The sequence below is a fragment of the Struthio camelus genome, chromosome 24 (genome assembly GCF_040807025.1).
Source record: "Struthio camelus isolate bStrCam1 chromosome 24, bStrCam1.hap1, whole genome shotgun sequence".
NCBI lineage: Eukaryota > Metazoa > Chordata > Aves > Struthioniformes > Struthionidae > Struthio > Struthio camelus.
Window position 1 is genome coordinate 5,090,474 of NC_090965.1, and position 23,451 is coordinate 5,113,924.

The 23,451-nt window shown below is 60.6% G+C and overlaps 2 protein-coding genes across 3 annotated transcripts in view; both read left to right on the forward strand.

Annotated features, from left to right (window-relative positions):
- Nucleotides 1-7,398, forward strand: part of FKBP5 (FKBP prolyl isomerase 5) — a 35,448-nt gene extending 28,050 nt beyond the window's left edge. For both annotated transcript variants that reach the window (XM_068918189.1, XM_068918188.1), the window contains exons 8-11: nt 1,235-1,318; nt 2,672-2,857; nt 4,263-4,502; nt 5,777-7,398. In XM_068918189.1, the coding sequence (XP_068774290.1) occupies nt 1,235-1,318; nt 2,672-2,857; nt 4,263-4,502; nt 5,777-5,884 (618 nt within the window). In that variant the 3' untranslated portion in view covers nt 5,885-7,398. The remainder of the gene's footprint in view (nt 1-1,234; nt 1,319-2,671; nt 2,858-4,262; nt 4,503-5,776) is intronic.
- A 2,015-nt stretch (nt 7,399-9,413) lies between these two features.
- TULP1 (TUB like protein 1) lies at nt 9,414-17,405 on the forward strand. Its single transcript, XM_068917857.1, has 14 exons — nt 9,414-9,460; nt 10,373-10,418; nt 12,642-12,771; nt 12,937-13,086; nt 13,492-13,641; nt 13,753-13,860; nt 13,955-14,104; nt 14,281-14,378; nt 14,588-14,761; nt 14,939-15,051; nt 15,299-15,407; nt 15,602-15,700; nt 15,952-16,123; nt 17,272-17,405. Exons 1-14 carry the CDS (start codon nt 9,414-9,416, stop codon nt 17,403-17,405), a joined length of 1,680 nt encoding a protein of 559 aa, XP_068773958.1.
- The last annotated feature ends 6,046 nt before the right edge of the window (nt 17,406-23,451 follow it).

Consider the following 23,451-nt stretch of genomic DNA (forward strand, 5'->3'; position numbering starts at 1 on the left):
GTGAGGGGGCAGAGCTGCTCTTGTCCTTGCAGAAACTCCCAGGAACGCCGTTTCCCTTTGAAACGTTCACCCTTTGTCCCTGGCGTGGCTGTAACGCGGCCCCTGCTGAAGTAGATACGTCAAAGATCTCTGTGTTCTTAATTTGTTCTTGTGTGTTGGTTTGTTTTATTTTTCTGGCCGGGGTCCAAGGCTGGTTCTCTTATTTGTTCCTTTTGTACTTTTTTTTTTTTTTTGTTTTTCCCTGGGCTGCACAGAAAAAAGTTTGTGTCCTGCCAGATGGCTCGGAGGAGGGCAGGGCTGGCGTGCCGAACAGGCTGTGCCCTCGGGGGAGGCTGGGGCCCCGCCGGAGGAGGCGGCCGCAGGGAGAGCGGGACGCGGGAGGCCCCGCGGGAGCCGTCTGTGGGGCAGGGCAGGTGCTGCCAGGCCCGGCTGGGTCCCTCTCCGAGGAAGGTTTTCCAGCTTGGATTTGCTCCTTAGCCCTGGCGAGAACAGGAACGTGAGACTGTCGCAGACACGACGCTTTCCCGCTCTGCTGGAAAATCTCTTGCCACCCTTTTCTTCCCCGTTGGGGTTTATTTTTCTTGGGCTTTTTTCATTCTGTGAGGTTGCAGTGGGCAGACCGCATTAGTTTCAATGCTGAGCTCCTAGCGAAGTCCTGTACCTGGCACTGATTTACCTCTGGTAGAGGGTTTGTACCCTTTCCCGCTCCGCGCTCCAGGTGCGCACCCCTGCGCGTGCAGTGACTGGGGCTCTGTTCCCTGTCCCCTCCAGCACCTCAAATGCCTGCTGTAGTACTGCACTGACAAGTCCTGCTCGTTGAGGAGAAATCCTAGAACGCCTTGTGGTCCTGCCCGCCCCAAGGACGCAATCCTGCATTGCAGCGTCCCTTTAATTTTGCTCCCTGAGAAAATTCCTAACAGTGCATGTATCCGATGGGCAGATCTAGGATTTCTCGGTGGCAATGCCCCTGTGCTTTGCTCTAGCTGTGCTGTCCTCCCCCTAACCCCAGGAGGCACAGCCATTTCCAAGTCGTAGCAGAGGGCAAATTTCATCAATGCTCCGGTTGAGTCGGGGGACCGAAGTGCAGGGTTTTGGAGCCAGCGTATTTAGAAATCCAGGGTCTGTAAAAGTCGGAGTGCGTGTTGTGGGGCCCAGGGATGCTCCTAGCACCGTGAGCTTCTGCTGGTGTTTTCTGCTGTGCCTTGCAGTGATTGCTCCGAGTGTTTATTTGCAGGCCAAAGAGTCGTGGGAGATGGACACCAAAGAAAAGCTTGAGCAGGCTGCTATTGTCAAGGAGAAAGGGACGACGTACTTCAAGGTTCGTAAACTTGGCGAAACCTGAATTGGCACAAAGGGACTGTGCTTCTCGGATTTGGAAACAAATTCCAGTTGTCCTTCAGAGATGCAACATAGCATTCCTGAACAGGCGTAAATGTCAGAATTTAGCCCTCCCAAACAGCGCTGGACAAGGCAAATCTTGTCCTTCTCCTGCCTTGCCCTCTCCCCATATAACAAACGAGCTCCGGGAGAGATGCGTCCTTCCCAGAGTGAAGTGGTGCTGCAGGTAGAGAAGGTCAGCCCTGGGCTGCCCTCGCTTCCCTGCCTACTCTCCTGAGCCAGCAGGCACCCTGAGAAACGTCCTCCTTTGCTGGCGTTGCCTGGCTTTTGGGCATTGTCTCAAAGAGTCGTTGTGATTTCCAACTTCTTTGATCTGGCTGCAAGTCCCAGCAATTAGGCATCGACACAAGTAGCGAAAATAAAAGCAACTTTTTCAAGATACTGGTTGTAAACCGTCCCAGCAGGCCTGCCTCTGTGTGTACTCCCTGCAGAGAGGGATGGCTCTGCTGGTGCTTCCATACTGTGGGGCTCTGACCACTCATTCCCTCCCCCCGCTTTTTTTTTTCCCTCCTCTCTCCCTCCCCTTCCAAAATACTTGGTGGTAGCAGCTGTTCTGGGCGTGCTAAGTTGAGTGGATCCCTGGCTTGACTAGCGTGATACCACTTGCACCAGCGAAGCGTTCTGCTGCTAGGGGTAACAACCCTGCTGTGGTGGTAGGGACCATCGGAGGATATAGCTCCAGGCACAAGGGTTGGTGTGTGTCAGCCTTCATGAAATTAGACTGTTCTGAGAGGATGTAGTGTTTTGGGATGTTTTAGTCTCCAGATCTTCCTCTCTATGCAGCATCTTGTTTGTTCACGCTGCCTTTGCTGCAATCATGCCGTTTAAACACGGTGGGCTGCAGATGGAGGAGTTGGTGGCTGCTCAGTCATCTGCCACAAATGTGGTGAGACCTGCCCTCTAGTTAAACCCTTGCAGCTCTGCTGGTTTGGGATTAGAGAGGGAAACTTTGCTGTCATTTCAGCATTAGCCCTGCCAATATCCACTGCCAGCAAACATCTGGGCTGAGAGCATCTCCTGGTGCTCCTCTCTGCTATGACGAGAGGAGGAAAGTAAGATCTGACTTGGCTCCTCAGTGGGGCTGAACACCTGCAGCTCCAGTCACACTCCAGTGTGTGTGTAGGTACCTTGGCACCTGCACCATCCTCCTTCATTTATTTATATAACACACCCTATGTTAAACTCCATAACTTTCCAGAACATTTTGGAAGCAGATCTGCTTCGATTTGTCTGCTCAGGTTCCTCAAGCCCAGTCTTCTTTGCTCCATCCCAGGAAGGCAAGTACTTGCAGGCTGCGATCCAGTATGGAAAGATCGTGTCGTGGTTAGAAATGGAGTATGGCTTATCTGAGAAGGAGTCAAAAGCTTCAGATTCCTTCTTGCTGGCTGCCTTCCTCAACTTGGCCATGTGCTACCTGAAGCTGCGCGAGTACACCAAAGCTGTTGAGTGCTGTGATAAGGTAAAGATGCATGAGTCCAGGGTTTGGAGGGTACGCTCTTTCTGCCTGTTTTTACTGGGAGGTGTGTATTTGTGTGTGGGTGTGGGTTTTTTTTTTCTTTAAATCTTTTTCCTCTACCGCATTGAATTTCTCTGCACCAGCAGCAATTTCCAAGTTGCAGTGCATTGGTAGCGTCTCCTCTGTGCCCCCTGTGCTTGGGGCATTCACAAACACTGCATATTTTGAGACTGCAGGAGCAAAAGTGTCTTTGGAGTTCAAAATTCATCTGTCTGCAGTCTGGATGTGCGCTTACTGCTTCTTAGGTGCTTCTGCTTTGGAAACCAGCTCTGCTTTGGCCCATGTGAACAGACCCTATGTGGATTGACAGCCCTAGGATGCTAGCTGCTCAGGCTAAGCATGGGTTTTCAGTGCTGGCCTCTGTATGACAGAGGCAGTCTTCGCTCGGCTGTGTCCGCTGAAGTTTCAGTGCATGTCAAAGTACATCGGCGGGTGGGATCCTGCCGTTCCCTGACAAAGTGTTTAGACTCTAACCTGGTCTTTGTGTTCCTCTTTGTCAGGAAAGTATTATTTCCTTGTTATAAAAGGCTTAGATTTAAGAATCTATCATACTGGAAAAGTAGTAAAGCTAGCTGTCTTAAAAGGTAAGTCATCAGTGAGATGCCTGCGTGGTTCTCAGCTATGTGAAATTTTTCCTGAAGGAAAGTAATGTCCTTGCTTAAAGCAAGGAGACAAAAACACATTTAATCCATAGCAGTTCATCAGCTCTCTTGACTCTGAGCTCCCCATGTCCTCTGGGCTCAGGTTGAGCATTCACACGTGAATTCTTGCTCATGTGGGTTTGTCTCCCGCTTGCCCCATCACTCTTGGGGGGATTTTATGCAATTAGAAATATTTAATCAACTAAAGTACATTAATGACCTGCCAACTGATAATGGGGACGAGTACATTCTCGCAGAACAAGATGCGAGCGCTCTGGAGACTTGAAGCCTCCTCTTTTGTCCTAATTTCGGTATGCTTAGTGAAGTTTCAAACCTAATGAGTTCTTTGAAAGACACCCTGGTTGACATTAACAGAGGATTTATAAACCAGCAGGGTACCAGACTGCACAAAGAGTTACTGCGTAACTACGGGACTGCCCATCATGGGACCACTTCTTGGTAGTCTCTTCCTTTGAGAAAAGTTTATTGCATTTTCAGTGAGGAGGAAGCATCTGTGCCTTTACTTACACCTTCTTTAACTGAAGAGAAACACAGGTGGCATTAGTGTGAGCGATGCCAGTAGCTGCATAGCAAATGGGAGTGCTCTGTATCATCAGAGTAACGCAGGGCCAGGCTTTCCCTGTGCGAGACCATCATGATAGACGGATACCTCTGTGTCCGGCTAACATGGGACTGTGTGTTTTCAGGCATTAGGACTGGATCAAGACAACGAAAAGGGTTTGTACAGGAGGGGTGAAGCCAGACTATTAATGAATGAATTTGAACTGGCAAAATGTGACTTTCAAAAAGTACTGGAAGTGAATCCACAGAACAAAGCTGCAAAGTCCCAGATCTCCGTCTGCCAGAAGAAGACAAAGGAGCACAACGAGCGGGACAGGAGGATATATGCCAACATGTTCAAGAAGTTTGCGGAGAGAGATGCAAAGGTTCGTGTTGCGTGGGTGCTGAAGCTTGTTTGTTGTGACCTAGCAGGCTGTGTTGAAGGTTACTCTTCATGAGAAGAGGTTAATTACAGATTAGGTTGAGGATGGACGGAGGGATTGCTGAGGTCTGGAAGTACAGCCTTCCCCTGGTGGGGGCAGACTATGATAGAGCCCATAAGGAGAAGAAGCCGCTCGTTTTCTGGCCTCTCTGATGCAGAGGCTGCTGTCAGGTGGTCAGTTGTCAATAAAAGTATTTACAGTGTGTGCTCATGACAGCTGATAACAGCTTTGGCATTTGTACTTCATTTTGCCGTTCTCAGCTAGCGGCTGTTGGTGACCTCCTGGCCACAAATGATCAGGGTAAAATGAAATGTCACCCGGTCTCTGGCAAGGCAGAGGGTATTTTTGAGACATGATAGTATGGATTTCCTGAATTTTGTAACAGAATATGCTGTTCCTCTGCCTCTACAAGAGAGATCGCTTTCCTATAACAGGCTCTAATCCAAAATTCCTCTAAACAAAAACCGATGCACGGTGTACTGTAACAAGAGAGGACACAGCTTTGCAGCCAGCCTGTATGGATAACTTTTAGCATAATCTCTTCTGAACTAGTGCCTGGAAAGGAGACTGTGGAATAAATGACTGTGGTAGAGACTGAGTGGAAGGATCCCAGGACCTGCTGGACTTACTGATTACGGAGCCGCTCAGGCGAGCTGCTCCAAGATCGTTGCTATCATAGTTTGTGGTACCACGTAACGGGTTGGGCAGCAGGCTTTAATGGCAATAGTTGCCACTGTAGCAGGCGTAAGGTTTCCCTGATCCTTAGTGCTTCTCTCCTGCACCTGCCTGCAAGCTGTAGCTCTGCCCTGTAACTCGGCTCCAAAGTTGCTGTTGTATTTCTTCTTTCTCCTCCTCTGTGCCCTGGCGTGTGCCTCAATAAGATTGCTCTGTGATGGTATCCCCCGCCCATCAGGGCAAGTCACGTTCTACCCGGAGAATCCGATACCTTCCCAAACAGCTCTTCTGGACCCAGTCTCTGCTTGCCAAGAGAAATGGGGTTTCACCTCTGTGGCCACCGAGCCAAGAAAACACAGGGCTCCGATCTGCGTGTCCCACCCAGCGGCCGCCGATAGCCTGTCCCTCCCTTCTCAAGCCTAGGGAGGGTCCTTTGCCGTGCTAGGTCCAGTTGCGCTTACCGAAGCCCTCAGAGCCCGGCACGGCTGTGGGTTGATCGCTGTTATGTTTTTTAAGCTTTTTTTTTGTGCCCTGTTTTGCAGGAAGCAGCTAGCAGAACTGGGATAGAAAAAGAGGCGGAGAAGGCAGCTTGTGAAAAGGGGCTGAAAACTCCGGAGTCTGAAGGCAAAGAGTCTGAAGGCCACGTATGATGGAGGAGAAGGCGGAAGGGAGACCCTCCTGCCCTCAGCCCACACCGAAACAGGTTTCTGCCAGAACTCAGGACTCGCCAGTGTTTTATTGTAAAGCTTGTTACAGTTTGTGTGATTGTGAAAGCAAAAATGCCTCACAAAGAAAAAACAAACCCAGTCCTACTGCTGCGGGTGTGCTTAGCAGCAGAGCACGAGCAGAGGGACAGTGTGGGACCACACCAAGTGGAACAAATAGCTTTTAAAATGATTTTTTTTTTCTTTCTCTTTTAAACTCTTAGCTTTCGGGAGGTTTACCTAGACAGCTCATTCCAACTCATTCGACTTCATGTCAACTGTCTGTGCAGTGTCCCGGGTCCTCTGAAATGAGTTAGGACGTGGGAGCTGTCTGTTGTACAATTCAGTATTGCGTTCGGTTGTACTGTTGTAGCACCACACCAGCCTAGGATCCCAAACGTTTTGCCTGAAACGTTTTGACTCCAGGTATCGCGCTGTATCCGACAGAACAAAGTGCAGAGGGGTGTGCCGGGGTCTCGGGGCCCAGCAGTGTTACGGGCTCTACGCCAGAGGCAGAGAAGCCTATTTCTCCTCTGCCTTCTTCCTTCTCTTACTCCAGGGCCGACCGTAAGTGGTTTTCTGCAGCAGGGACTGGCTTCTCGGGGAACTGAACAATTTGGACCGCGCCGTGGATCGCAAGTGGATGCTTACTGAGTATTTTCTGTAGTGGTGGGTTTAGCGGGAGGGATCGTTTTTTTTCTCTCCTGGTGGTTTCTTGCATGTTTCTGAAGGTGTTGCAATGTGAAGCTAGTAATGAGAATTAAAACATAACTGCATTTTGGCAATTTTCCTGCTTCCTTTTAGGAGATTGTTACAATGGTTCCCACTAGTGCTGCTATGGATTCTTTTCTTGTCACTTCCATTGTAACCCCTCTGTTTAGGGATTTATAATTTGGCTTTAAGGTAGTTTCATTTTGGGGGGGGGGGGGGGAATTATTTTACGTTTTTAAGAGGTTGTGTCTTTTTTTTTTATCTTGTTGGAGTGCATAACACTGCTTTCCAACGCTGCTGCTTTCAGGCACTTAATTTACAGCCTGTGCACTATCAGGTAGTTCAAATTTTTTAAATTGGAGTTTTATAGCTTATTAGGGGTCCATACAAAAAAAAAAAAAAAGCAGGTTGAAATACTGTGGTTCAGAAAGCAGACTATTTGGTCTCTTGCTACACTGAAGCGGTGCCTTGGATTTATGGTTTGTCAGTGAAGAGTTTTCCTCCAGCGCTCGCTGGCCTGGTGACCAGGAGCCATATTTGTACGTCCGGACGCAAGGCCCGGACGAAGCGGGGGGCTGACAGGTCTGACCAGGGGAGCGCTCCCCTCGCGCTGTTACTGCTGAAACCTTGTACGTCTTCTTTCTTCAACCTTAAGGGATGCTGTCACTACCTTTTAAGAACAGCTTTCAGTTTATTTTTATTGTCTGTTCTTTGTAATACCCCTTTTGAAGCTTGAAAATAAACAACTTAAAAACAAAAAGAAGTGCTTTTCCCATCAATTCTGCTTTCTGTTCAGCAAAGGGGGACTGCAGCGGGGATGACGGATGTGCTCGCCCGCTGTCTAACAGTAATAACAGAGCCCGAGTGGAAACGCACCCATCTCCAGCGACAGCTCTGTTTGTTAAGGCGTTATTTGTGTCTCCCAGGACCGATGCTGCTCCTGGTTACTGCACTGAGATCTTGATTCGCTTTTTATTGGCACCATCGTTTCTGCACTGCCTGGAGAGATGGGGAAGGGCCAGCGGTCCCGGGCCGTCGCTCTGGGGTCTCACCGCTGCCCCTTTCCCATCCAGTGGGGTTTTATTCTGATGCACGGGCCGGGAACGGTTCCTCGGCGCCCGTGCAGCCGGGGGAGGGGGTCCTGGCAGAGCCCGCGTCCACGGCACGCGCTGGCCTGGGGCTTCCTCGCTGAGGACGGCCCCGGTGCTCCCTCTAACTGGCTTTTTGGCATGGCAGGAGCGGGGCCCAGAGAGATGAGAGGTTGCAAAGCTGGGCCGTGCTCCCCTCTGCCCCATGGCAGCTCTCACAGTAATGCAGCTCATCAGGATGAAAACGTGCCCAGGAAAGGGCAGCCGCTGCCCTGAAAGCTTTGCGCTTTCCCTGCGGCTGGAACGAAGCTGCATGTGGAGCAGAAGGTGTAAAACCAGCGACGTTTGCAGAGGGCAAAGGGGAAGGGTAAAGCACGTGGCCGGCGGCGGTTAGCGAGCAGCCGGCGTGCAAGTGCCGCCTGGGCGCTGCGGCTGCTGGGATCGCTGGTTTTACAACGCCCCCAGGCTGTGTGGCTGCTGGCAAGGCAGTCCCCCAGGACCGGCTCCGGAGGCGGATGTCCCCCCGGGGAGGAGGGGGAGGCGGTGGCAGGGAGCAGGGAGGGTGCTGGCATGGCCCAGCGGGTGCTGGGGAGGACGGGGCAGAGGATGCTGTGGGTGAAGGGCTGGCACTGGGGAAAGCTGGACCTACGGGTTGGGCAAAGAATTGGCTTTTCATTCTTGCAAGGGGGGCCAGAAGAGTCAATCTGGGTCAGCCCAAGCCATGTTTTTTATTATGAAGGAGACCCAGCTTGTCCTACACGGACAGAAATGTTCGAATTGCCTTGCGGTTTCTGGGCTCTTGCCTCCTTTTTCAAGAGGGCTTTTATTTCGGTCGAGTCCCCCCCTCCAAAAGCTTTGAACGCAGGCAGATTATGAAACGCAATTTTGAAAATTAAAAAAAAACAAAACAAAAAAAAAAGAGCATTTCATACTGAAAACATCAAACTGTTCCCACTGCTGCTTGCCCTCGCTCCAGCCTCCTCCCAGGCTTTGCCGTGGGTTTCGGGCTCGCCGGCACCTGCGTCTCGCAGCAAATAACCCGGAGCCGCGGTGCCCGATGCTGCGAGCCGACGCGCCGGCGGGAGCAGGAGACGCGGTGTTCAAATGCCATCTAGTGTCACGGGAAAAGGAGGCCGGACGCCGGCGGGAGCGAGCGAGGACGCGGAGCCGGGGAAAGCCGGGGGGCTTTGCCCAGCCCCGAGGGCCCGGAGCTGCCCGGCTGGGGCAGGTCGGTCTTGCGGTGCCCCCGCTCCAGGCTTTTACCTGGTCTCTCTTTGCCCTGGGGAAGTAGCGGCCGGCCCCGCTCTCGGTGGCAGCCCTGGGAAACAGCGCGCGGCCTTCGCGGTTGGGGAGGGTTGATATTTAAATAGATGCTGTCGGCAAGGAAGCAAAACAGCAAAGCACAGGGGTGCTGAATGCCCCCGCCGGCATCCTGCCCCGGTGCCGCCGAGGGCGCGATGCTTTGGCCCCCGGGAGGGAGCGGCCGGGCGCCTCTGCCCACGCAGCGCTGCGCCCGCGGCCCCCTTCTCCCCGGATTACGGCGACAGCTGTCGCGCCCTGGACCTCCCCGCCGGCCCGGCCGGCAGCCCCTCAAATCCTCTTAGCGAGTTGCAGGGGGAATAAAAAGTGAATCGCCTCCGGCGCTGGCGGAGGAAGCGGGCGGCCGCGGGGCTGCGATGCCACTGCACGCCGAGATCCTGCGGGAGGTCTGGGCCGCCCAGAGGTGAGCGCCGGCCGCTTTCGCGGGTTTGGGCCCCGGGCTGGGGGCCGGGGAGCCTGGGCCTCGTTGCAAGGGAGCGCGCTGCCCGGCAGAGAGGAGAAGCATTTGTTAGCGGGGGGGTTTCTCCAAATTAACCTTTCTGGTACCCGGCCTCCTGCCTCGGAGCGAGTGCTGTTTGCAGAGCTCGACCCGGCCGGGAGAGAGAGCCGCTGCCCTGCGGGTGTGCAAAGCGCAGGGGCTGCTGCTGGCCGGGGATGAGAGGCTGCCGCGTCCCTCCCCTTTGGAAAACTGGCTCCGTTTTCACTCAGCATCCTCAAAAGCCCTTCTTTTGGCCGATAGCAGCGCGATGTCTCGCGGCACGGCGGTTTTACCGTCGCGGAACGAAACGAATGGAAGCGAGAAACGGGACCTGAGCAGTTTGTCCGCGCGGCCAGCAAACGGGATGGGTTGCTGGGGCTTTTTCCGCCTCAAAACCGCTGCGTTCTTAAAACGTAAAAAGAATTGTTTTCGAGGCGGGGAAGAAGGCCCGAAAGTGCAGCGGGGGTGGAAGCGTGTTTGCCGGCGGCGTTGCTGCAGCTGGGCTGAGCCGAGCGGTTTGCTGGCCCCGCGCGGAGCCCGGCTGGGACGCGCGCGGTGACTCCATCCCTCCGGCCGAGGCCGGCCCTGGGGAGCTGCCCCTTCCCGGGCCGACTTCCCCGGCCAGGCAGGGCCATGAGAGGTCCCAAAAAGCTGCTTTTTGCCCCCAGAACGCTGTGGCAGGTTCCCATGGGTCTGTCCTTCCCCCCTGGAGCTGCCCCACGCCGGGGGGGGGGGGGAAGAGGGGAGAGGGCTTGGCTGGAGCATCCCGGCCCCTGGCCTCCAAAGTCCCCAAAGGCGGGGGAAGCCTTCACCCCTCTGCTTTTTGTCTCCCCACAGCATGGACGAGGAGCCCGGGAGCCCCCAGCCCCACAAACCGAAGCAGGTGAGGACATCTCCTGCCCCCGCGCCCCCGGCAGCTTTCCGGCTCGGCCCGGCGGCGACGGCCAGGGCGGCGGGGGGACGTCACGGCAGCCCGCGCGCCCTGCAAAAACGCCGAAAAGGTGCCAACGGCCCCAAGCCGAGAGGCGCGAGGCCGAGGCCCCTGCCCGCAGCGAAACCCTGGGCGAAGAGGTGGAAAAGCGCTTAACGTGGCGCTGGACCTTCCCCCAATCCAGCCGGCGTTACCTGCCTCGCCTCGAGCCCCGCAGCGGGCACCTAGCGCCCAAACGGTTATTGCCGAGCTCGTCGGCGCACCGCGTGCCCCGTGTTGGATAAATCAGCGTTATTTATAGCCCCGGCTCAGCGGGATTAGGTGTGCTACACGTAATCCCCCCGCTTCCTCTCGGCCCTGCTTCGCGCTGACCTCAATCCCCAAGAAACCGGGTCCCTCCGCGCTATTTCGGGGCTCGGTGGCGCCGGCTGACATCTCTCTACCTGCGAGTGGTTTTTTTCGGCGAGAGCGGGGCCCGGCGCCAGCCCGCCAACCGGGCTGTCCCGGCTCGCCCCGGCCGGCGGCGCGCGAGAGCGCCCGGGCCCCTCCGGCGGGTCCCCGCGGGGCGCCGCCGTGGTGCCCCCGGCCCGGCGCGGCCCCCTCTCCCGCCCGCTCGCTAACAGCCCCTTCTGGTTTCCTCCCTCCGCTTCCTCTCCTCGGCGCTGCCCCGCGGTAAGTCGCCCCGGGGGGCTGATGGCGCGGCCGAAGGGGCGGTTCTGCAAAGAGGGCGGCACACGTCCCCCGGCCCGGTGGGCCGAGGAGGTGGCGTTTTCGGGGGGAAGGTGGTGGTGGTGGGGATTTTGGCAAGGGATGCTCTGACATGTCCCGATGCCGGTTTTTTTCTTTCTGCTCTTGGGCGCGGTTCGCCTGAGTCGGGCGCTCCTCGGCGCGCGGCGGGGTCGCGGCCGCTGCTCTGTGCTTGGGGCTGCGGCTGGCGCAGGTTTGGGGCCAGCGGGGCAGAGCGCGTCCCCGGCGCTGCTGGTGGCCGGCGGGCAGAGCCGCCTGCCCGCGCTGACGAGCGCCCAACGCCGGTCCTCGCTCGGCACCTTCCCTCCCCACCCCGCCGAGGGGGTAAATCACAGCCGGCCTCTGGCGATCGCCCCCTTCCCGCCCCGAGGCCACTTCGGCAGGCAGGGAGAGGGGCTGCTGCTCCCGTCCGTCCCGCAGCAGGGATGCCACCTTCCCTGAAAGCGAGCAGAGGCTCCTGTCCTGTCCCATCCCCTCCCGTCCCATCCTGTCCTGTCCCGTCCCATCCCATCCCATCCTGTCCTGTCCTGTCCCATCCCCTCCCGTCCTGTCCCATCCCATCCCATCCCATCCCATCCCATCCCATCCCGTCCTGTCCCATCCCATCCCATCCCATCCCCTCCCATCCCATCCTATCCCGTTCCATCCCATCCCATCCCATCCCATCCTGTCCTGTCCTGTCCCATCCCCTCCCATCCCGTCCTGTCCTGTCCCATCCCATCCCATCCCATCCCCTCCCATCCCATCATCCTGTCCCATCCCATCCCATCCCATCCCATCCCATCCCGTCCCATCCCATCCTGTCCTGTCCCATCCCCTCCTGTCCCATCCTGTCCTATCCCATCCCATCCCATCCTGTCCCGTCCCATCCCTTGCCATCCCATCCCGTCCCATCCCATCCCATCCCGTCCCATCCTGTCCTGTCCTGTTGTGTCTGATCCTATCCTATCCCATCCCACCCCGTCCCATCCCGTCCCATCCTGTCCTATCCCATCCCATCCCCTCCTGTCCCATCCCATCCAATCCTATCCCGTCCTGTCCCATCCCATCCTGGGGCTGGGGGATCTCCTGCAAACCTGCTGCCTGGCTGGGCAGCAAGAGAAGACTGCCGAAATCTTCCAGGGGTCCTAAATGCATAAATATCCCATGCTTAAAGCCAGGAGCAAGGAAGCGGCGGGGCTGGAGCGTGTCCCTGCCGGCCTCTGAGGAGCACCTTTCCAGACCGCTCTTTCCCCCAAGGCGGTGGTGGTTTCCGCGCTTGCGTGCCAGCCGGGACGCTGGAGCAGCGATGGCTCTGTCTCTCCTTCCATGTGGGGCCAGCGTAAAGCCCAACCAACCACAGTCTGGAAAGCGACCCCCGTACTAAAATAGCCAGGGATTGCCTTTAGAAAAGGAAGGAGGGAACCCGGCGGTTTCCTGTCTCCGCAGCACGCGCTGCCGGGGCAGAAGCTGAAGAAGAAGCGGCAGGAGCCCGCGCAGCAGGCCAAGCCCAGGAGGCTGAAGGTGAAGAAGCCGGGAGATCCGGGCGCCGCGGAGGAGCCCAGCGCCCCGGCCCAGGGTGAGCGGCAGGGCCGGAGACCCCCGCGGAAAGCGGGGAGGGCTCGCGGCCGCCCCGGCCGCCTCTGCCAGCCCCGGCCTGGAGCCGCGGGAACGGCGGGGTCGGGTTTTCCCACGGCCCCGTCCCACGGCGCCCTCCACCTCGGGGCTCTCTTGAACCGTGCAGGTGTCAAGAAGCTGAGGAAGAAGAAGGAGGAGAAAGGGGAGGAGGAGAGCGACAAGGACCCCTACCCCAAACCGGTCAAAGAGCCCCGGCGGAAGAAGGAAAGTCCTTCCTCCCATCTCCACGTTGCCAAGGCCGCCAAGAAGAAGCAAGGTGAGGGTGAGGGCTGTCGCGGAGGCGGCACCCGCGGTCTGGTCTGCATCCCCAGGCCCCCGGTGCGGCCGCGGACCCCGGGGCCGGCCCGCAGCCACGAGATGGCGGTGTGCCTTTGCGCGCCCGGCGCCGGACACGCTCGACCTGCCACGAGCAGCGCTGGCCGCCCCGGCTGCTAGCGGGTGTTTTAACAGCTTCGAAGCCGCGCTGCTACGGGGATGGGCGCTGGCACGCGCTGCTGCGGGCAGGCGGGCGCCGCGAGCAGAGCCCGGCGCTGGGCGTCCCCCTCGGCTCCTTCCCTTTCCCTTCCCGTGGGAGGATTTGCCGGACGCGCCATCGGGTTTGGGTCGGCCAGGACAAGTTACACCGTCATGTCACCGATGAGGTTGTCCCCCCTCCGGACAGAGCCTGCTGAGGACTCGGAGGAGGACTCGGAGGAGGACTCGGAGGAGGAAGAGGAGGTGGTGAATAAAGACCCGCCGAAGAAGCTCAAAAAGAAGGTGCCCAAAGAGACGCCCTCGGGCCAGAGCAAGGAGAAGAAGCCGAAGCCGAAGGGTAAGCGGCACGGCGGGCGACCCGGAGCGCGTCCTGCCGCCCCCGGGGCTGCGCCATCGCCTGCCCCCTCCTCCGCGCCGTCACCCATGGCCTGCCCGCTCCCGCCAGCAGACGCGGAGCCCGGAGGCAAGGCCAGGTCTGCCAAAAGCGCCAAGAAGGAGCAAACGGCCCTGTTCCAAGTGAGCAGCGAGAAGAAGGAGAAGAAAAGCAAGAAGAAAGGTACGGGGTGGGGGGGGGGTGCGAGGGGGGGGCGTCGCTGGCGGGACCCCCCGTCGAAGGGCGCCCGCCGCCGCCTGACCGCCCGCTCCGCCAGCCGCCGCCGGCAGCGAGGAGGAGGAGGAGGAGGAGGAGGACGACTCCGACTCCAGCACCAAGCCCATCCGATCGGAGAAGAAGAAAAACCCGGTGTCCCTCTTCCAGACGGGTGGAGACCCCCCCAAGGAGAAGAAGACCAAAAAGAAAGGTGGGAGCCAGGTTTTCGCCCGGGTCGGGCAGGGACCCGCCGGCTTCCCGGCGGCTTTGGCCCTGCCGGCGTCTGTTTGCGGCGGGCGGTGGCGGGGTCAGGGCAGGCGCCCGCCGTGGCCGGAGGCGGCGGGCGCCGCTTGTCCTCGGCTGCCCGCTGCCCGCCTCTGCCCCCAGCTCCCGGCAGGGCCGCCGAGGACGGCAGCGAGGAGGACGCCGCCGCGGCGCCGCCGAGGAACTCCAACAAGAAGGGCAAGGGGAAGAAAGCGAAGAAGGTTAAAAAGCCCCTCGGCGCCGGGGTCGGGCTGGGGGGGGGGGTCCCCCCTCCCTCCGGGAAGCAGCTCTTCCCGGCCACGGCGGGGCCAAGGGGGCTGGAGCATCCCCTCGGCCGGCGAGGTCCGGCGGGGCAAGCGGCGGGCTCTCCGGAAAGAGGGCGGCGGGCGAAGGAGACCCTCGCCGACGCCGCCTCGCCTCGCCCGGGCAGCAGAAGGAGGAGAGAGCGCCGTCGCCCCTCGTGGAGGTGGGTAACCTGGAGGACTTCGCCCTGCGGCCGGCTGCCCAGGGGGTGACCGTCAAGTGCCGGGTGACCCGAGACAAGAAGGGGATGGACCGGGGGCTCTACCCCACCTACTACCTCCACTTGGACAACGAGAAAAAGGCGAGCGAGCGCTGATGGCGGGAACCGACCCTCCGGCGGGGCGGCCTTTCGGCTGGCGCGAGGTCGCGGCCCAACCGGGGTTGGCCGAGCAAGCGCCAGCGGGGCGGCGGGCACGGGCGCCGGCGGCCCCCGTCACGCGGTCCCGTGTCCCCCCCCCCCCCGGCCTTCCCCACCCAGGTGTTCCTGCTGGCCGGGCGCAAGCGCAAGAAGAGCAAGACCTCCAACTACCTCATCTCCATCGACCCCACGGACCTGTCGCGGGGCGGCGAGAACTTCATCGGCAAGCTGAGGTAGGAGGGGTCCCCGTCCGGCGCCCCCCCCCTCCGTATCGCGGCCCCACTCGGTGTCTCCCCAGGGCGGCAGGGAGGGGGGAAACAGGCTCCTCTGGTTCCCACCGGGAGAGACAGGTCCCGGCTCGAAGGGCCCCCAGGGCCCGGTGGCCCCGGGGCCGCTCGGGTGACACGAGGCAGGCGGAGCGGAGGAGACGCGGCGGCGCCCAGCGCGGCCACCGCAGCCGGCTCCCGTCCGCCCTTGCAGATCCAACCTCATGGGCACCAAGTTCACCGTGTTCGACAACGGGGCCAACCCCGACCGGGCCAACGCCGACTGGTCCAACGTGCGGCAGGAGCTGGCGGCCGTGGTCTACGTAAGCGCCGGCGGGTCCCCGGGACCTCGGCTGGGGAGCCGGGACGCGGCGGGGCCACCTCACCGCCGGGTGGGTTGGGGTCCCCACGTTGGGTGCTGGCCCCGATGCCACCACTGGGGGGGGGGGGTCTCCGCGCTGGGACCTGGGGCGGGGGGGGGGCCGAGCTGCTGTTGCCGACGGGGTTTGTCTTGCAGGAGACGAACGTTTTGGGGTTCAAAGGACCCCGCAAGATGACGGTCATCATCCCCGGCATGAACTCCGATAACGAGAGGGTGCCCATCCGGCCCCGAAACGTACGTCCGGGTGCGCTGAACGGGAGCGGGGCTGGCGCTGCTCGGCAGCTCCTCGGCGGCCGGGTTGGTCGGGATGGGGGGGGTCACCTTGGCTTTTACCTGGTTTGGGGCCTGCAAAGACTGTCAAGCGTCCCCGCACGTCTCTGGGGGCACGGGGACAGCCTCTACCTCTTTTTCTCCGCGGCGGGTGCTGCTCCGGGGGGGCCGGCAGGCGATGCTCTCCCCTCCCGCGCGGCTCTCGCCCTCCCCAGGACAACGACGGCCTCCTCATGAGATGGCAGAACCGAAACATGGACAACGTCATCGAGCTGCACAACAAGGCGCCCGTGTGGAACGACGAGACCCAGTCGTACGTCCTCAACTTCCACGGCCGCGTCACGCACGCCTCCGTCAAAAACTTCCAGATCGTGCACGGCGACGACCGTAAGTCGGGGCCGGGGCCGCGCTCCCCGGGGCGGCCGGTGCACCCCGGCAGCGTCCTTCTCGCTCGGCTTTTGTTGGCGCGGAGCTGGGCTGCTTCGCAGCCTCTGTTTGCAGGATTGCAGCGCGGCGGTGGCCTGGTGCTGGCCACGGGACGGGGGGGCCGGGGTGCCACCAGAGGGAGCGCGCGGGTCACCTGTTACCGGGTAGATTAGGGCGAGGATAGATGCTGCAGGGTGCTGAGCCCCGCTCGATGCTGGCGCACCCCGCACGGCGCCGGCCGCCCCGGGCGTTGCTCCCCTTGTGCCCCCCGCTAGCACCCGTCACGTCTCGCTGGCCACCGGGGAGCTTCGGTGACGGTCACCCCGGGGCGGCCGCGCGGGTGACGGCTGCCATACGGGATGGGGGCGGGGGGGGTCTCGCAGCGAGGTTGCACCCTGCCGCCGGGAAGCCCCGGGCCGGGATGCCCCCGGCCTGCGCCCCCTCCCCGCCGCCGCGCGCCCCGTCTGCCGCCCCGGAGCGCCCCGGGTGGCTCCCTGCGCCAGCAGCCGGCCCCGGCCGCTCGTCACCTGTCCCCTCCGCTCAGAAGCCAGCAGTGTCCGGGGTGTTGGGTTACAGCCCAGAAAAAAACCTGTCGGGGGCCCCCGGTTATTTTTACAGATTTCCTGTCACCCTCGGGCTGGTGACAAAGGAAGCCGCGCGCCGGGGCGGCCCACGGGCGCTGCCCCTGCCCTGCCGGGGGGGTTTCGCCGGGCTCCAGCTCCCTCGGTGGGTGCCGGCTCCCAGCATCCCGCCGCAGGGCAAGAGGTGCCGGGCGGGGGGGCTGAAGGGGGCTTTGCGAGGGGAAACTGGGCCATTTTGGTAAATGATGCTGCAAAAAGGTGCCTGGGCTGCAGGCAGGGAGCCGGCCGCAAGCGCCGCGCGGCACCGCCAAGCCTGGGGCCCTCGGGGTGGCCGACGCGGGACGCCGCCGTCGGGGGCCTCAGCGGGTGGCGGGGCAGCACCCGAAAAATGAAGGACGGGTGGGCGAAAGCCGGGCTGGATTGGTGCCAGGAGCAAGCAGCCCGGGCTGCCCCGAAATCCCCGGGCTCTGGGGCGGCGGCGGGACCCCTGCAGGCGGGTCCCGACGGCGCCGGCCCTCTGCCCTGCAGCCGACTACATCGTGATGCAGTTCGGGCGCGTGGCCGACGACGCCTTCACCATGGACTACAACTACCCGCTGTGCGCCGTGCAGGCCTTCGCCATCGCCCTGTCCAGCTTCGACGGCAAGCTGGCCTGCGAGTAGCGGCCGGCCGCCGCGAGCAGCGGCCCCGGGGACCGGCGGGGGGAGGCAGCCCCCCGGGGGGGCGTCCCGGCCCGGCCGGGTGAAGGCTCCTGCGTCTGGCGCTCGGCTCCTTGGTTCTCCGCTTCCCGGCGGCGTTGCCGCAGGGCGCCCTGGGGCTTTCCCGCGCTGCCTCCCTCCTCCCTCTCCGGACGAGTTCGGGAGACATCACCGCTCTCGAGCGTAAAGCAGAGTCCGGCCCGGGCTGTATTTAGCGGATGAGGCTGACTGTTATCCTGAGTGCATCCCTTTGCGACGGTTGTTGGAAGCGAATCCTGGAAACACGTCCTTTTCTTCCTTTCTTTTTTTTTCTTTCTTCTTTTCTTTTTTTTTCTTTCTTTCTTTCTTTTTTTTTTTTTTTTTAGATTCGGTTTTGTACTTTGTTGCACCCGCTCCGCTTTGCGCTCTCTCGCCCCGCCGCGGCGCGCGCCCAAAGCACCCGCGGCCGAGCTCTGCCCGAGGTCGGGGACCTCCGGGCAGGAGACTTCGTGGCAGAGCCGCCGGCGCGGGCGCCGCTGCTGCTCGTAGCCCCCAAAACAAGGGCAGCAGGCGCCGAGCCCCACCGGCGTTTGCACCCGCCCAGCACCGAGCGTGCTCGCGGCCTTTTTTTTTTTTTTAGGGAAGGGGGTGGGTTGTGGAGCCCCACGACACGCTTCGGCCGGGGCGCCCCGGGAGGCAGGGTGGACGCGGGGGGCAGCGGCCAGGGCTGGGTGGCTCCGGCCAGGAGGGACCTCGCGGGAAGCTCAGGGTGCAGCAGGAAGCACCCGGGTGACTCACGAGGTGCGGCGGCGGCACTGAGTCACGCTGCCGGCCCCCCGCCTCGCCGCCCCGGGGCCCCGCGGCGCTTCCCGCGGCAGCCCCGCGCCCTCCTCTCCGCGCCGGGCGCCGGGGGGGTGTCGAGCAGGAGCTGCCGCCCCGTGACTCGGGTTGCGAAGGTGCGCGACGAATCGTCAGTCCGGCCGGGATGCTGGAGCCCGGGGGGAGCTCGAGGGGCTCCGAGCAGCCTGGTCCCCTCTTTTCCCCGCACGATCCCTCCCCGTGGGGCCGGCATCCGGCTGCCAGCCCCAAACCTCTCATGAACTCGGTGATGAGGAACGTAAGGACACGTCAAAGCACCCCAAAAGACGGGTCCTGACTCCCTGTTGATGCTTCTCCTAATGGTTACCTCCTGGGCTGACCCCGGGGGCTCGTGGCGCAGTTTGGGGTCCCCTTCCCCGGACGCAGACAGGGCTCCCCCACCTCCGGGGGAGAACTGAGGGTCCCAAACAGGTGCCGTGAAAGGAGACGGGAGCAGAGAGGCTGAGGGGCAGGAAGCCGATGCGATGGACGTGGTTGTGCAAGAGCGATGCTCGTCCTCGCCGGCCGGTGTCACAACGCCGCTGCCCCGCTGGGCAAAAGGTGGGAAACTACCCCGGCTCCGAAGACGGGTGGAGGGTTGTACCCGTTTGGGGCTGTCTCCTCTCGCTGCTGTGACTCAAGCCACGCAGCTCAAGCTTCTGGACGCCAGCAGGCTCTCCAGGCCATCCGTTCACATCAAGCCAACCTGGGAGTGGGACAAGGCTCTTGCACCCCTCTGTTAACCCCGGGACCGTGGGGACGTGACGGGGACAGCGTCACACATGTGGGGAGATGGTGGTCCTGTCTCGGCCTGAGGAGAGGAGACAGCTTGCAGGGAGCCGGGGCGGCAGGCGCCAACCATTGGCCAACATCTGCGCCGCTGGCTTCTGGTGGCTCTTCAGACCTCGGCTGAGCCTTTTCCGAAAGCCGCGCTGATCCGGACTCTGTGATTCATGCACGGATGGTTGTGTTTTGGGCAGCTGGAAGCAGCCAGCCTTGTTGAAGCTGGAAAGCTGGGACCTCCGGACCAGGAAGGATTCACTCGAACGCCCCAAGGAGACCAGGACTGCACAGGACTTGCCCTGGGGTGAGATCAGATCCTGGCTTGTGAGTTAAAAGGACAGACAGACCCTGCGGTTTAAGGCCAGAATCTCCTGGTTAGGTATGGCCAACAAATGTGGGAAAAGCAAGAGCTTTCAGCCCAAATCCAGCTGGGAAGCACACATCTGTTTGGAATTGGGAAAGGATCAGCCAATGTTTGAGGGCTGCCTTTATTCGCACTTGTCTTGATTTCCTGTGCACCAGTGGAAGCAGAAACGCCAAAGCGCAGGGAAAGAGGAGGGTTTTGGCTCGAGGACTTGCCGAGGTCTCTGCAGGCTCTGCGCGTGCGTAGGTCGAAGCCCGAGCTCCCCTCGGCTGGGCGGCTCGGGGGGACGCGAGCCATCGGTCTCTCGGGTCCTGTCCTTCCAGCCGCCCAAAACTTCTCAGTTTTGCCCCCTGCTGTCTGCCATGCCGCCCCCAGGATTCCCGGTCCGCCGCCGGTGCACCGTGGCTTGAGCGACAGCAGCCAAACAGAGCAAAAAGCCGCATCCGCTGAAAGGCGCCTCCAAAAAGAAGCACCTGAAGGAGCGAGGCTACCGTACGAACAACGCGAGCAAGACGCACGCACGCAGCCTACAGCAATCCCAGCATCGGCAGCCTACCCCAAACCAGCTACGCAAATCCTCCTAACCCAAACCAACTGCAGCACGAGAAACAAACGAAAACAATTGAATAGGGCAAGAGCTATTTGGGCCTTTTGTTTGTGCTGGCTGTTAGCACCAGAGGAGAAGAAGAACTGAAGCCTTCGCAATGTGCATCCACTTTGGACTACGGAAAGTGTGACGGATGCGCGGGCAGGCCAATGAGCGAGGATGGGGACGCGTGCGTGGGCGGGAGAGGAATGTTTGCTGCAAGAAAAGATCAAAAAAGAGAAGGAACCTTATCGACTTGCGTCGAGCCCGAAGTCTGGCTCTTCCTCCGGGAAAGGTTTTCTCAGTCCCGGAGGATGATGGTTACCCCTAGGTGGAGGGACAGCGGGAGACTTTGAGGCTTTCTAAGCTGCAAGTTAGGGAGGCTGCGCAGCGCAGGCTGGCGGCGCGGGGATGGATTTAACCCCCGGCGGAGCCGCGAGGCTCGCGCGCGCCGTCCCCACGCGTGGCCGGCGGCCGGAGGCAGCTGGCGTCGGTTTGTCCAGGGAGCCCCCTGGGAAATGCTTTTTATTTGTGCAAAGCCAGCTATAAGCAACGGATCCGAGGGGGGGGAAAAAAAAAACAACCCAAAACCCATCACACCTCCGACGCCGAGTGCCGCGTCCTCGAAAGGGCCCACGGCGCTCCCCGGCCGCCGTCGGCTCTCCCGGCGCCCGCTTGCCGGCGTTCCCGAGGGATTGCCGGGCTACGGCGTCCAGCTCCGAGAATGGGGAAAGGTGCCGATGCGAGGTGCGGGATCCCGCTCCGGCCGGCTCCGCCGGGGCGAGCGTCGAGGCGCGGGGTCCTTCGCCCATCGCGCCTTTGGGCAGAGCCCGTCCCCCCGCGCCGGCGCCGCGGGGCTCGGCGCGCGCCGTCTGTCGGTCCGCGCGCTCCTTGCGGGAACCCTGCCTCTGGGGCTCTCGGGCCAGCGCTTTGAAGTGGCGATACATTAATTAATTAAAGAAGCGATTGTGACAGTGTGTTTTTCTCTCCCCTTTTCCTCCCCATGTGTTTATTTCAAAGACTTTTTTTTTATTGGAGAAAGCACAGGCCTTTTTGATAAGCCGTGCTGAGCTCCGGGCTGTGGCTTAGCAGGGAAGGCTAATAATGGGAGCAGCAATAACGGGAAAGCCAATATTTTTCGACTGCTTTTAAAAAAGGAATCATTTTTTAATTAGTGAATCTATTCTGGAGAAGTGTTGGAGTTTTACAGTGTTGTAGCTGTTCTTGGTTTGCTGCCTAGCCTTGGATGTTCTGGCCCTAAGAAAATATTATTTATGGCGTTGCCGCTTGCAGCTCTTTTATATTGTAATTTGGGAAAGGAAGTCGCTGTTCCCACCAATGGACAAAGAATAGCAGAAGCGAGGATTACGGACTTCTGAAGGAGGGGGGAAAAAAAAAAAATTCATAGGCAGGACTGAAACAAACCGCCAAACCAGGAGCTGGGCTCGAGTCGCCGCGCTCCCGAATAAGTTAATCCCAGCATCGCAGGCGGTCGGAGCGGCGGCCGTAACCGAACCCAAGGCTGATCCCGCGCGCGCACGTAACGCGCCGCGCAGCGGCAACCCCGTTGTTACTCCCCTGCGCAGCCTTACATGCGCTCCTGAACATCTGCAGATCAGCCTTTTATTCACGGCCTAACGCACGCTTGTTTGCTCATGCCTTACTCAGCCTAAACTCCTATTGAACTCAATTAAGTCTGTCATCTCCAGGAGAAGTCAATGTCATTTTTGCCCAAGTAAGGGATGAGTAACGAACGCGCCGAAGGGCCCTTGGAGAATAGCAGCCATTTTGCTGCAGTTCTCGGGCCAGATTCGTACGGGTAGCACCAGGCCAAGGGTGGAAGAATGTGATGCTGCTTTATTAATCATACGAGATTGCTGAACGTGCTGGATGCCGGGCAGCTCGGCGCTTTGGAGGCTGCAGCGTTGGCTGTCTTGTCCCGAAACGCTTGAATAGGACGGAGCTCGGCATGAAAATTAGAAAACCGTGTTTCGGCGAGGGCCGGGAGGCAGCTGCCCAGCCGGGAACCCAAGAGCATCCCCAATCCGAGCAGCAGCGCCAGGAGGAACCGGCTCCCGCTGCCTGCAGTAGTTCCTTCTCCCGCGGCACAGCCCGTGGCAGCCGGGGTCGCGGCGCGCAGGGAGCCGCGCGGAGCCCAGCGGGACGACGCGCGTGGCCGACCCCGTCGGGGCCCGCGTTTCTGCCACGCTTGCCACCCGTCCTGGGCCGCGTTTCCCGGCGCTCCGGCTGGGCCGCGGCCAGAGGATCGCATGCGATCGGCCGGCTGCGGCTTAGCGCGTTACCACCCATGGGCTCAGTCATAGGAAATGACCGCGGCCTTGCTCCTAGCTGGTTTTCCCTGAGGAAATCAAAACTGCGTGGGCTTAAATCCCCTTCCTGGGTACCGCGGGACAGGGCCGGCGTCTGGGAGAGACGGAGAATATGCAAGCTGGTGGGGTGCGGGTGTGTGGAGGGGGATGAGGGTGCGAGGAGGGGGATGAAGGCATCAGGATGGGGATGAGGGTGCATGGAAGGGGGTGAGGGTGTGAGGATAGGGATGAGGATGGGGACGAGGGCGTGCGCAGAGGGAGGAAGGCACGAGGATGGGGGTGAGGGTGTGCAGGGGGGGATGAGGAGGGAGATGAGGGTGTGCGGAGCGGGATGGAGGCATGAGGATGGGGGTGAGGGTGAGTGCAGGGAGATGAGGAGGGGGATGAGGGTATGCGGAGGGGGATGAAGGCACGAGGATGGGGCCGAGGGTGCGTGCAGGGAGATGAGGAGGGGGATGAGGGTGTGCGGAGGGGGATGAAGGCACGAGGATGGGCCGAGGGTACGTGCAGGGGGATGAGGGTGTGCGGAGGGGGATGAAGGCACGAGGATGGGGACAAGGGTGTGCAGGGGGGGATGAGGAGGGAGATGAGGGTGTGTGGAGGGGGCTGAGGCCTTGAGCATGGGGATGAGGGTGCCTGGAAGGGGACGAGGGTGTGAGGATAGGGATGAGGATGGGGACGAGGGTGTGTGGAGAGGGATGAAGGCATGAGGATGGGGTGAGGGTGTGTGCAGGGGGATGAAGAGGGAGATGAGGGTGTGCAGAGGGGGATGAAGGCACAAGGATGGGGCCGAGGGTGCGAGCAGGGGGATGAGGAGGGAGATGAGGGTGTGCGGAGGGGGATGAAGGCACAAGGATGGGGACAAGGGTGTATGCAGGGGGATGAGGAGGGGGATGAGGGTGTGCGGAGGGGGATGAAGGCATGAAGATGGGGACAAGGGTGCATGCAGGGAGATGAGGGGGATGAGGGTGTGCGGAGGGGGATGAAGGCACAAGGATGGGGCCGAGGGTGCGAGCAGGGGGATGAGGAGGGAGATGAGGGTGTGCGGAGGGGGATGAAGGCACAAGGATGGGGCCGAGGGTGCGAGCAGGGGGATGAGGAGGGGGATGA